A 13,602-nucleotide genomic window follows, 5' to 3' on the forward strand; every position below is an offset into this window, starting at 1 on the left:
GAGTATTGTAGTGATGCGAGTATTGTAGTGGTGTGAGTATTGTAGTGGTGTGAGTATTGTAGTGGTGTGAGTATTGTAGTGGTGTGAGTATTGTAGTGGTGTGAGTATTGTACTGGTGTGAGTATTGTAGTGGTGTGAGTATTGTAGTGGTGTGAGTATTGTAGTGGTGTGAGTATTGTAGTGGTGTGAGTATTGTAGTGGTGTGAGTATTGTAGTGGTGTGAGTATTGTAGTGGTGTGAGTATTGTAGTGGTGTGAGTGTTGTAGTGGTGTGAGTATTTTAGTGATGTGAGTATTGTAGTGGTGTGAGTATTGTAGTGGTGTGAGTATTGTAGTGGTGTGAGTATTGTAGTGGTGTGAGTATTGTAGTGGTGTGAGTATTGTAGTGGTGTGAGTATTGTAGTGGTGTGAGTATTGTAGTGGTGTGAGTATTGTAGTGATGTGAGTATTGTAGTGATGAGTATTGTAGTGGTGTGAGTATTGCAGTGGTGTGATTATTGTAGTGGTGTGAGTATTGTAGTGGTGTGAGTACTGTAGTGATGTGAGTATTGTAGTGGTGTGAGTATCGTAGTGGTGTGAGTATTGTAGTGTTGTGAGTATTGTTGTGGTGTGAGTATTGTAGTTTTGTGAGTATTGTAGAGGTGTGAGTATTGTAGTGATTTGAGTATTGTAGTGATGTGAGTATTGTAGTGGTGTGAGTATTTTAGTGATGTGAGTATTGTAGTGGTGTGAGTATTGTAGTTGTGTGAGTATTGTAGTGGTGTGAGTATTGTAATGGTGTGAGTATTGTAATGGTGTGAGTATAGTAGTGGTGTGAGTATTGTAATGGTGGAAGTATTGTAGTGGTGTGAGTATTGTAGTGGCGTGAGTATTGTAGTGATATGTGTGTTGTAGTGGTGTGAGTATTGTAGTGGTGTGAGTATTGTAGTGGTGTGAGTATTGTAGTGGTGTGAGTATTGGAGTGGTGTGAGTATTATAGTGTTGTGAGTATTGTAGTGGTGTGAGTATTGTAGTTGTGTGAGTATTGTAGTGATTTGAGTATTGTAATGATGTGAGTATTGTAGTGATGTGAGTAATGTAGTGATGTGAGTATTGTAATGGTGTGAGTATTGTAGTGATGTGAGTATTGTAGTGGTGTGAGTATTATAGTGGTTTGAGTATTGTAGTGGTGTGAGTATTATAGTGGTGTGAGTATTGTAGCGGTGTGAGTATTGTAGTGGTGTGAGTATTGTAGTGGTGTGAGTATTGTAGTGGTGTGAGTATTGTAGTGGTGTGAGTATTGTAGTGGTGTGAGTATTATAATGGTGTGAGTATTGTAGTGGTGTGAGCATTGTAGTGGTGTGAGTATTGTAATGGTGTGAGTATTGTAGTTGTGTGAGTATTGTAGTGATGTGAGTATTGTAGTCGTGTGAGTATTGTAGTGGTGTGAGTATTGTAGTGGTGTGAGTATTGTAGTGGTGTGAGTATTGTAGTGGTATGAGTATTGTAGTGGTGTGAGTATTGTAGTGGTGTGAGTATTGTAGTGGTGTGAGTATTGTAGTGGTGTGAGTATTGTAGTGGTGTGACTTTTGTGATGGCGTCTCTAGAGTTAGTCTGTAGACGATAACACCCAAGTGGCAGCAGGTTGAGAAGTGTGCATAATAAATGGGAGAGTAAATTTCGTGATTACCACACAATATGTTTTAGTCTCCAACTTACTTAATGTAGTTTGGGTTCCTTTCTTTTCAGAAGAGTTGGCTATTGATTTTTGGCAACCATCCAGCTGTGGTGTTACTCTGCGAGTCTCGTCAATGCTACAAAATCTGTTGTTCTGTAAAGCTGTTCCTGAAAAAGTGGTGTGTGAGTGAATGTCGTTTCGCCAAATACTCCCCGTCATTTCATGATTATTACTGAAATTCATTGTGGATCTTACAGCTTGGAAGCGTGCAAGTATTGTAGCTCTTAAAAAAAAAATGCTGATTTTGATTTCAGACAGATCGCCGAAAATTTGAGCCTAACAAAGTCAAATGTTGGTCAGATTCTGAAGAGAGCTGACGACACAGGTGACTGTGGAGCGCTGCGTCCAGGAAAATGTCAAAGAAAGCATAAGACATCCCCTCCCGATGACAGGGTTATCATTAGAAATAGTGTGAAGGATCCCAAGAAAACCAGTAAAGATCTACAGAAAGATTTGGCTTCAGCTGCGTAAATGTTGATTCTTCAAGTGTTTAACAAAGGCTTCTTTAAGCTGGCATGACTGTCAGCTTCAGTTATTGACTACTGCTATAAAGAGAAAACGGCTGCGGTGGGTACTCCATCACAAGGGATGGACGACAGATGAAAGGATGCATATCAGTGATAGTGAGACGGAGCAAAGGCGAACCTTTATGGAATGGACACATTCAACAAGCGCCAAAATACTCTTCCTAAAGCCCCTGAATGGCTTGTTAATGTTGAGGAAACGATGAACGGTGACAAATACTAGGCAATCCTGGCACCTCATTTGCTTCCCATTGTAGAAAGAGACTTTCCTATTGGAGAAGGCATTTTCCAGCAGGATCTTCCTCCATGCCACACTTCCAGAAAAATGTTGACATTCGTCGAAGCGAGTGGGTTAAGCGTTCTAAATTGGCCTGGAAATTGTCCTGATCTCAACTCAATTAAGAATCTATTGGCCATAACTAAGCACAAGATCGTGAAACAGAACTGTTCAACTAAATAGAAGCTAATTGCTACTGTTATTAGAACTTTGAACCACGACAAAGAACATGCCAAAATGTGTTCAACATTGGTAGATTCTATGCTTATCAGTGCAAATAGTATCCATATCTGTTATTAAATCAATTAATCAATTACTGTCATATTATTGCCGTCTATTTTTCAAATAATTAATTTTCGAAATAAATGTCTTAAGTCATCACTGTCTCATTTAATGTCCACACTGCTGTAAGTAGTGTGTGCTGATTATTTTCTAATTATAATAAGGCCATAAGTTTTGTTTGTAGATTTGTGTTTATGTGGGCCCTGGCAAGTGCCTGGCCCAGTTTGACTGGGGGCCCGTGAGTGAGGCGGAGATGAAAAATAATAGAATATCAACAAGCAGCCTGGTGAATGATGTCTTACTGTAGTTAATAATGATGTATTTCCCTTCAGCATAACTGTAATCAACTAGTAACAGTGTACTAGTAGGTGGTTTTGGGTTGTATATACTATTATGTACGTTTTTATATTTATAAAGGTGAGTGTCTGTCCTTCCTGAAGATCGAGCCTGAGGTGGTGACGTTCAACGTGTTCTTTCTGTCAGTTTACGAAACATGGGGCCCTAGGGTGGTTATTTTCAATTATTTTTTGTATTCACCCCTAGACTAGTGTTATGCCTCCTAGTGTTCCAAATAACTTCGTAACACACACACACACACACACACACACACACACACACACACACACACACACACACACACACACACACACACACACACACACACACACACACGCACACACACACATACACACTCGCAAACACACACACACACACTCACACACACACACATACACACATTCACAAACACACACACACACACACACACACACACACACACACACACACACACACACATACACACTGACGCTTCGTCCAGCATGTTTTCGCGTGTTGTAACTTGTACTGAACACGCATTAACACACGTAATAGAGTGTGCTGGGTGCGGTACTGGTGGCACTGCTGTTTGCAGTACTGGTAGTGATGGAAGATGTGGTACTGGTAGTGCTGCTGTGTGCTGTACTGGTAGTGATGTGTGCAGTACTGGTAGTGATGTGTGCAGTACTGGTAGTGATGTGTGCAGTACTGGTAGTGATGTGTGCAGTACTGGTAGTGATGGAAGGTGTGGTACTGGTAGTGCTGCTGTGTGCTGTACTGGTAGTGATGCTGTGTGCAGTACTGGTAGTGATGGAAGGTGTGGTACTGGTAGTGCTGCTGTGTGCTGTACTGGTAGTGATGTGTGCAGTACTGGTAGTGATGTGTGCAGTACTGGTAGTGATGGAAGGTGTGGTACTGGTAGTGCTGCTGTGTGCTGTACTGGTAGTGATGCTGTGTGCAGTACTGGTAGTGATGGAAGGTGTGGTACTGGTAGTGATGCTGTGTGCTGTACTGGTAGTGATGCTGTGTGCAGTACTGGTAGTGATGGAAGGTGTGGTACTGGTAGTCCTGCTGTGTGCTGTACTGGTAGTGATGCTGTGTGCAGTACTGGTAGTGATGGAAGGTGTGGTACTGGTAGTCCTGCTGTGTGCTGTACTGGTAGTGATGCTGTGTGCAGTACTGGTAGTGATGGAAGGTGTGGTACTGGTAGTCCTGCTGTGTGCTGTACTGGTAGTGATGCTGTGTGCAGTACTGGTAGTGATGGAAGGTGTGGTACTGGTAGTGCTGCTGAGTGCTGTACTGGTAGTGATGGTAGGTGTTTTACTGGTAGTGGTGCTCTATAAATTTCCCAGCAGCAGCAGCAACAACAACAACGGCAACAACAGTAGCAGCAGCAGCAGCAGCAGAAGCATCAGCAGCAACAATAGTAACAGCAGAAACAGCAGTAGTAACAGCAGCAACAGCAGTAGTAAGAACAACAGCAACAACAACAACAACAGCAGCAGCAGCAGCAACAACAGCAGCAGCAACAGCAGCAGTAACAACAACAGCAGCAACAACAACAGCAGCAGTAGCAGCAACAATAGCAGCAGCAGCAGCAGCAGCAGCAGCAGCAGCAGCAGCAGCAGCAGCAGCAACAGCAGCAGCAGCAGCGACAACAGCAGCAGCAGCAGCAGCAGCAACAGCAGCCAGCGTCCAGGAGAATGGGAACTGGAGACGCGATTATGCTAGAACACGAACCTCATTATTCACGGATGGTCGTTGCCGAGGACGACCCACCACGCAGGGTGGTCGTTGCCGAGGACGACCCACCACGCAGGGTGGTCGTTGCCGAGGACGACCCACCACGCAGGATGGTCGTTGCTGAGGACTACCCACCACGCAGGATGGTCGTTGCCGAGGACGACCCACCACGCAGGGTGGTCGTTGCTGAGGACTACCCACCACGCAGGATGGTCGTTGCTGAGGACTACCCACCACGCAGGATGGTCGTTGCCGAGGACGACCCACCACGCAGGGTGGTCGTTGCTGAGGACTACCCACCACGCAGGATGGTCGTTCCTGAGGACTACCCACCACGCAGGATGGTCGTTGCCGAGGACGACCCACCACGCAGGGTGGTCGTTGCTGAGGACTACCCACCACGCAGGATGGTCATTACCGAGGACGACCCACCACGCAGGGTGGTCGTTTCTGAGGACTACCCACCACGCAGGATGGTCGTTGCCGAGAGCTACCCACCACGCAGGGTGGTCGTTGCCGAGGACGACCCACCATGCAGGGTGGTCGTTGCCGAGGACGACCCACCACGCAGGATGGTCGTTGCCGAAGACGATCCACCATGCAGGGTGGTCGTTGCCAGGGACGACCTCCCACGCAGTATGGTAGTGTTCACACAAAGTGGTAGTGTTCACACAGTGTGGTAGTGTTCACACAGTGTGGTAATGTTCACACAGTGTGGTAGTGTTCACACAGTGTGGTAGTGTTCACACAGTGTGGTAGTGTTCACACAGTGTGGTAATGTTCACACAGTGTGGTAGTGTTCACACAGTATGGTAGTGTTCACACAGGGTGGTAGTGTTCACACAGTGTGGTAGTGTTCACACAGTGTGGTAATGTTCACACAGTGTGGTAGTGTTCACACAGTGTGGTAGTGTTCACACAGTGTGGTAATGTTCACACAGTGTGGTAATGTTCACACAGTGTGGTAGTGTTCACACAGGGTGGTAGTGTTCACACAGTGTGGTAGTGTTCACACAGGATGGTAGTGTTCACACAGTGTGGTAGTGTTCACACAGTGTGATAGTGTTCACACAGGGTCGTAGTGTTCACACAGTGTGGTAGTGTTCACACAGTGTGGTAGTGTTCACACAGTGTGGTAGTGTTCACACAGGGTAGTAGTTTTCACACAGTGTGGTAGTGTTCACACAGTGTGGTAATGTTCACACAGTGTGGTAATGTTCACACAGTGTGGTAGTGTTCACACAGGGTGGTAGTGTTCACACAGTGTGGTAGTGTTCACACAGGATGGTAGTGTTCACACAGTGTGGTAGTGTTCACACAGTGTGATAGTGTTCACACAGGGTCGTAGTGTTCACACAGTGTGGTAGTGTTCACACAGTGTGGTAGTGTTCACACAGTGTGGTAGTGTTCACACAGGGTAGTAGTTTTCACACAGTGTGGTAGTGTTCACACAGGGTAGTAGTGTTCACACAGTGTGGTACTTTTCACACAGTATGGTAGTGTTCACCCATTGTGGTAGTGTTCACACAGTATGGTAATGTTCACACAGTGTGGTAGTGTTCACACAGTGTGGTAATGTTCACACAGTGTGGTAGTGCTCACACAGTGTGGTAGTGTTCACACAGTGTGGTAGTGTTCACACAGTGTTGTAGTGTTCACACAGTTTGGTAGTGTTCACACAGGGTGGTAGTGTTCACACAGTATGGTAGTGTTCACACAGTGTGGTAGTGTTCACACAGGGTGGTAGTGTTCACACAGTGTGGTAGTGTTCACACAGTGTGGTAGTGTTCACCCATTGTGGTAGTGTTCACACAGTATGGTAATGTTCACACAGTGTGGTAGTGTTCACACAGTGTGGTAATGTTCACACAGTGTGGTAGTGTTCACACAGTGTGGTAGTGTTCACACAGTGTGGTAATGTTCACACAGTGTGGTAGTGTTCACACAGTGTGGCAGTGTTCACACAGTGTGGTAGTGTTCACGCAGTGTGGTAGTGTTCACACAGTTTGGTAGTGTTCACACAGTATGGCAGTGTTCACACAGTGTGGTAGTGTTCACACAGAGTGGTAGTGTTCACACAGTGTGGTAGTGCTCACACAGTGTGGTAGTTTTCACACAGTGTGGTAGTGTTCACACAGGGTGGTAGTGTTCACACAGTGTGGTAGTGTTCACACAGGGTGGTAGTGTTCACACAGGGTAGTAGTGTTCACACAGGGTGGTAGTGTTCACACAGGGTGGTAGTGTTCACACAGTGTGGTAGTGTTCACACAGTGTGGTAGTGTTCACACAGTGTGGTAGTGTTCACGCAGTGTGGTAGTGTTCACACAGGGTGGTAGCGTTCACACAGTGTGGTAGTGTTCACACAGGGTGGTAGTGTTCACACAGGGTGGTAGTGTTCACACAGTGTGGTAGTGTTCACACAGTGTGGTAGAGTTCTCCCATTGTGGTAGTGTTCACACAGTGTGGTAGAGTTCTCCCATTGTGGTAGTGTTCACACAGTGTGGTACTGTTCTCACAGTATGGTAGTGTTCACCCATTGTGGTAGTGTTCACCCATTGTGGTAGTGTTCACACAGTGTGGTAGTGTTCACACAGTGTGGTAATGTTCACACAGTGTGGTAGTGTTCACACAGTGTGGTGGTGTTCACACAGTGTGGTAGTGTTCACACAGTGTGATAGTGTTCACACAGTGTGGTAGTGTTCACAGTGTGATAGTGTTCACGCAGTGTGGTAGCGTTCACAAAGGGTGATAGTGTTCACACAGTGTTGTAGTGTTCACACAGTGTTGTAGTGTTCACAAAGGGTGATAGTGTTCACACAGTGTGGTAGTGTTCACACAGTGTGGTAGTGTTCACACAGTGTGGTAGTGTTCACACAGTGTAGTAGTGTTCACACAGTGTGGTAGTGTTCACAAAGGGTGATAGTGTTCACACAGTGTGGTAGTGTTCACACATTGTGATAGTGTTCACACAGTGTGTTAGTGTTCACACAATGTGGTAGTGTTCACACAGTGTGGTAGTGTTCACACTTTGTGGTAGTGTTCACACAGTGTGATAGTGTTCACACAATGTGGTAGTGTTCACACAGTGTGGTAATGTTCACACAGTGTGGTAGTGTTCACACAGTGTGGTAGTGTTCACACAGTGTGGTAGTGTTCATACAGTGTGATAGTGTTCACACAGTGTGGTAGTGTTCACACAGTGTGATAGTGTTCACACAGTGTGGTAGTGTTCACAAAGGGTGATAGTGTTCACACAGTGTTGTAGTGTTCACACAGTGTTGTAGTGTTCACACAGTGTGGTAGTGTTCACAAAGGATGACAGTGTTCACACAGTGTGGTAGTGTTCACACAGTGTGGTAGTGTTCACACAGAGTGGTAGTGTTCACACAGTGTGGTAGTGTTCACAAAGGGTGATAGTGTTCACACAGTGTGGTAGTATTCACACATTGTGGTAGTGTTCACACTTTGTGGTAGTATTCACACAATGTGGTAGTGTTCACACAGTGTGGTAGTGTTCACACTTTGTGGTAGTGTTCACACAGTGTGTTAGTGTTCACACAGTGTGGTAGTGTTCACACAGTGTGATAGTGTTCACACAGTGTGATAGTGTTCACACAGTGTGATAGTGTTCACACAGTGTGATAGTGTTCACACAGTGTGATAGTGTTCACACAGTGTTGTAGTGTTCACACAGTGTGATAGTGTTCACACAGTGTGATAGTGTTCACACAGTGTTGTAGTGTTCACACAGTGTGATAGTGTTCACACAGTGTGTTAGTGTTCACACAGTGTGATAGTGTTCACACAGTGTGGTAGTGTTCACACAGTGTGATAGTGTTCACACAGTGTGGTAGTGTTCACACAGGGTGGTAGTGTTCACACAGTGTGGTAGTGTTCACACAGTTTGGTAGTGTTCACCCATTGTAGTAGTGTTCACTCATTGTGGTAGTGTTCACACAGTGTGGTAGTGTTCACACAGTGTGGTAGTGTTCACCCATTGTGGTAGTGTTCACCCATTGTGGTAGTGTTCACCCATTGTGTTAGTGTTCACACGTTGTGGTAGTGTGGTAGGGTGGTAGTGCTCACAGTGTGGTATGTATCGAGTATTTTACACTTTATTCAACATTCGTTACACAATGTTCACCACGCCCTCTCGTCCGGCGAACTGACAATTCAGAATATACCAGTTCCGGGGCCCCACTACTGTATCGTTCAGTTCAACCCAACAATCAGGTGAGAGCACGTTACCTCACCCAATCACTCAAAGCAACCACTCGTTGCTTTGAGTGACTCTAGGTTCTCATTATGAGAGGTGTGTATGTCTTGCCCTTGTCTTGCCACCTACGCGACGTAGGCGTTTGGTGACTGCGTATGCTTTGGAAAACTAGCCCAGACTATCTCTCATGTAGCTCATTCAGTTGGCATAGAGTATCAAAGCACTATAACTGATACGCAGTTTCGTGAGTTAATACTGAATAAATTAATGTACGAATTCTAAATTGTGAGTTTTTAGCCGGTGTTACTGGAGCTCTTGTAAGTCTCGGCTCCCAACTTCCCTTTCTGGCTTGTAACGTCTGCCTGACACTTTCCCCAGTTGCAGAAATGTTTGGTGGATTTGGCCTATCTCAGTCAGTCGGCTTCGTTGGCTCTTGAACTGGCGAAAATTTGTCTTGAGAGAACTAGGGAACAACGTGCTTTTGCAAAGGCAGAATATGAAAGCGGGGAGGAGATAATAATGGCTTATTTGTGACGATAATTTCATTGTTCAAAACTCTGTCCTTGGTACCTTGTTTCTCAGTCTGAGCCTGAACAGAGTTTAGTCCTTCAAAAACTAAACTCGAGCTCTGCAATGGGCAGCACGTGTGCATTACAGAGTTGTGAAGGTTACTGTGAGAGGTGCATATGAGTGTATACCTGCCAGATATGGACGAGAGTTTAAGTTGAACAGACGTCAACTTTGGGTAGTCTTGCGTAAACTTCGTTAGGCTCCAGACTTGGACGTTTATCGAGTCGTAGAAGGCAGCTGGTGTCTAACTTTATCGAGTTGGTGCAGTTCATTATTGTCGACAATCTTCTTGAGTTTGCTGGCCAGGAGATGAAGGTCTACGTAGATGATAAGTTCCTAACCGCGAAAGAGGAGCTTAAGTTAGTAGATACCTTTGAAGCTAATAGGGTCGTAAATGAAAGATCCACTAGAATTTCTTCCCACAAGCTTTGTATAGGAGAGAGTTATGATACTCACTTGAAAACCAGAAAGATCTGCACAAGACAAGATTCCCGAGCTAGTATCTGTCACTACTGCCATAAGCCTGGCCACATTAAGTCCAACTGCATAAAACTGCAAAACGGTCTTCCACAAGTGGTAAGTTGAGTTCTCCACAACTCACTAATCAAAGCAACTATAATCAAATATCAGAAGAACAGGATCCTCCTATCAGTGGCTACTTTCCGGGGCGCAGGTTAATATAAATTTATGTAGCTATGAAAAAGCTCATAGACTGATTGAATTTCAAGTCCCGCCTGCGGATGCCTCGGCAGGGCCAGACCAAACGATTTCGCGGGCCGGATGTTTCCCCACCCCTGCTCTTTCGTGTTGCAATCAATGCATCATCAGGAGCTTGTAATGTTGCAGAAATGAGTAGGAGGTCGTCCCAGCAGATTCGCTCAGAGGAACGTTCTTGCTAAGTATAAGGTAGGGAGGAGATGCAAGGAGTGGCAAGTGCCAGAAAGATTGAGTATTATAGGAACAGAGGATAGTCAGCCCACAAAGAAAGGTAATGGAGTTACTACCTAGCGAACTTAACACTGGTGACATGACATTTATCAAAAATTCAGTCAGACATCGGGCTATCATTCAGCTTCCCCTGTGGCTGTTTCGCATAGATATATATATATATATATATATATATATATATATATATATATATATATATATATATATATATATATATATATATATATATATATATATATATATATAATATATATATATATATATATATATATATATATATATATATATATATATATATATATATATATATATATATATATATATATATATATATATATATATATATATATATATATATATACTGCTCCTGTCTGCAAATATCTTGGATTTTTTCTAACCTTATTGTCTGCTGTCTCGCTCTGGAACAAATGCTTGGTTTTAAAGATATTCACTAATTTCTAACATTTGGCTGAGCGCTGCCTGCTGGGTTAGACGGCATGAGAGGACCGGCGGTCTCATTGCGTATTTTTTTTCGCCATGGTGGCACGCTACCCATTTGAGAGATGTTTTTCTCCAACCATTAGTGCTCCTGGGGTGAGAGTGTGGCGTGTGCGGAGTATGTTACACTGTATTCGACGTTCGTCATACAACTATCGGCATGCTTTTTCGACCAGCAAACTCGCAATTCAGAATACATCAGTTCTGGGGCCCCTTTACTGTACTTATTGTCCCAGCAATCATGTAAAACACGCTTCCACAGCCAAGGTGACCTTCCACCTGTCTGCCTGACTGGAGAGGCAGATTTACTTTTCAACTTTGCTTGAAACCACTCGTTGCTCTCAGTGTTTCTTGGTTGTCTCGTTATTAACCTGCTAGATTAAGATATTACTCTTGTTAATATTTTTACAAGGATTAAGGAACTTAGTCCTTGCACTTGTCATGCTACAGGTCTTGAATTGTTACCCGTGTTCTTAATACACAGGATGGTAGTGTTCACGCAGGATGGCAGTGTTCACGTAGGATAGTAATGTTCACGCAGGATGGTAGTGTTATCGCAGGATGGTAGTGTTATCGCAGGATGGTAGTGTTATCGCAGGATGGTAGTGTTCACGCAGGATGGTAGTGTTATCGCAGGATGGTAGTGTTCACGCAGGATGGTAGTGTTCACGCAGGATGGTAGTGTTATCGCAGGATGGTAGTGTTCGCGTAGGATGGCAGTGTTCACGTAGGATGGTAGTGTTCACGCAGGATGGTAGTGTTCACGCAGGATGGTAGTGTTCACGTAGGATGGTAGTGTTCACGCAGGATAGTAGTGTTCACGCAGGATGGTATTGTTCATGCAGGTTGGAAGTGTTCACGCAGGATGGTAGTGTTCACGCAGAATGGTAGTGTTCAGGCAGGATGGTAGTGTTCACGCAGGATGGTAGTGTTATCGCAGGATGGTAGTGTTCACGCACGATGGTAGTGTTCACGCACGATGGTAGTGTTCACGCAGGATGGTAGTGTTCACGCAGGATGGTAGTGTTCACGCAGGATGGTAGTGTTCACGCAGGATTGTAGTGTTCACGCAGAATGACAATGTTCACACAGGATGGTAGTGTTCACACCATCCACTTCCCTTTATTACACAGCTCAAGGAAAATTCTCCTCGAAGGATCTTTACTTAAGGAGAATCCCATCAGATAATCTCCAGTGGAACTTTACTCGACGGTAAGTTCTCCCTAATGGAAAGGTGTCACCCTCAAGGCCAGTCGCCCTTCTATGAAGGTCTCTCCCTACTAATTCACCAGCATAACTTCCCACTAGACTTCAGAGCAATTTGACATCTATTCTTAAAAAAAAATTGGATTTCTTAGGCTTTGTGAAAGTCACTTTTAATTAAATCAAAGAATTCATAGGCCTTATGTCAAGGATTCCTGTAGTAAACTCAGGCAGAAACTGGTGACTATGTTTAGCTTATCCACATGATCTGACGGTGCTGAGACTCCTAGCGCACCTCTCGTGCTAAGAATGACCTCTGACCCTTAGGGTCAGAGGTCATACTTAGCACGACGTGATACTCCTAAGCTGGAGTATTATTTTCAATTCCTCCGTGGTGCAATGATTGAGGGTTACACAGACAATGTTAGGACTCTCACATCATGGGTTAGACCCCTTCAACTCATTGAATATCTTTTCTTAGAGATCTTTCTCAGAAAGCTATAAAAGATTGCTTTCTCATTAGGCTATAAAAATGATTTTTCTCACCAGGTTGTAAGAGATGAACCCAGGAGTGACTGAAGATAAAATTATCTGTTTGAGTTACTCCCTCTCTCTCTCATTTTGCTGCATTTGTCTTACTGTGTTACTTTTCCTTCGTTGCTTCCTCTCTCTAACTGGCTTTCATCTATCTCTCCCTATGTGTATTTTTTCCCCTCTCTCACACACCTGCATCTGTTACAAACTCATTATCTCTCGTCCCTTTTCTCAGCACCTATCATAGCACCTCCCTCTCTCTCAGCCCTTCCTTCCCCTCAGCATCTCCCCACCATCATGAGCTCCTCCCAATACCTGCTCGCTCAGCGCCTTCCCCTCTCTCAGTACCTCTCCCTCTCTCAGCACCTGCTGCCCCTCTCTCAGCACCTGCTTCCCCTCACACTTCCCCTCTCAGCACTTACCATGGAGTTCTCGTTGATTGAGTCAATTCCCATGACAGTGACGTGGAAATACACACGGGTGGGTCTACCCTCCTTCTTGGGCGGCCGCATCTTGTCGTAATCCCTGGGATTCTCTGGTAGCAGGTCCTTGAAGCTCAGCACGCCTCCTGACTCATCCGTGCTGCTGCTGCTGCTAGGACACAGGCAGGCACAGGTCAGACATTGGTTGGTGACATTAGAGGAAAGACAGACAAGGAGAGACATGATAACAACATACAAAATACTCAGATGTTGTAGGCAGGGATAGACTGAGAGACGAGAAACAGGTTTTCACGGGGGCAAAGTTGCAAGGCTTGATATCTGTCCCACTAGCTT

At 44.8% G+C, this 13,602-nt stretch overlaps 1 protein-coding gene across 1 annotated transcript in view; it reads right to left on the reverse strand.

Moving 5' to 3' along the window:
• The window catches only part of LOC128688638 (glycine receptor subunit alpha-2-like), a 67,080-nt gene extending 53,496 nt beyond the window's left edge, over window positions 1-13,584 (reverse strand). Inside the window, exon 1 of the mRNA XM_070084500.1 lies at window positions 13,249-13,584. Within this exon, the coding sequence (XP_069940601.1) occupies window positions 13,249-13,491 (243 nt within the window). The 5' untranslated portion in view covers window positions 13,492-13,584. The remainder of the gene's footprint in view (window positions 1-13,248) is intronic.
• Between the last annotated feature and the right edge of the window lie 18 nt (window positions 13,585-13,602).

The sequence above is a fragment of the Cherax quadricarinatus genome, chromosome 13, assembly GCF_038502225.1.
Source record: "Cherax quadricarinatus isolate ZL_2023a chromosome 13, ASM3850222v1, whole genome shotgun sequence".
Classification (NCBI taxonomy): domain Eukaryota; kingdom Metazoa; phylum Arthropoda; class Malacostraca; order Decapoda; family Parastacidae; genus Cherax; species Cherax quadricarinatus.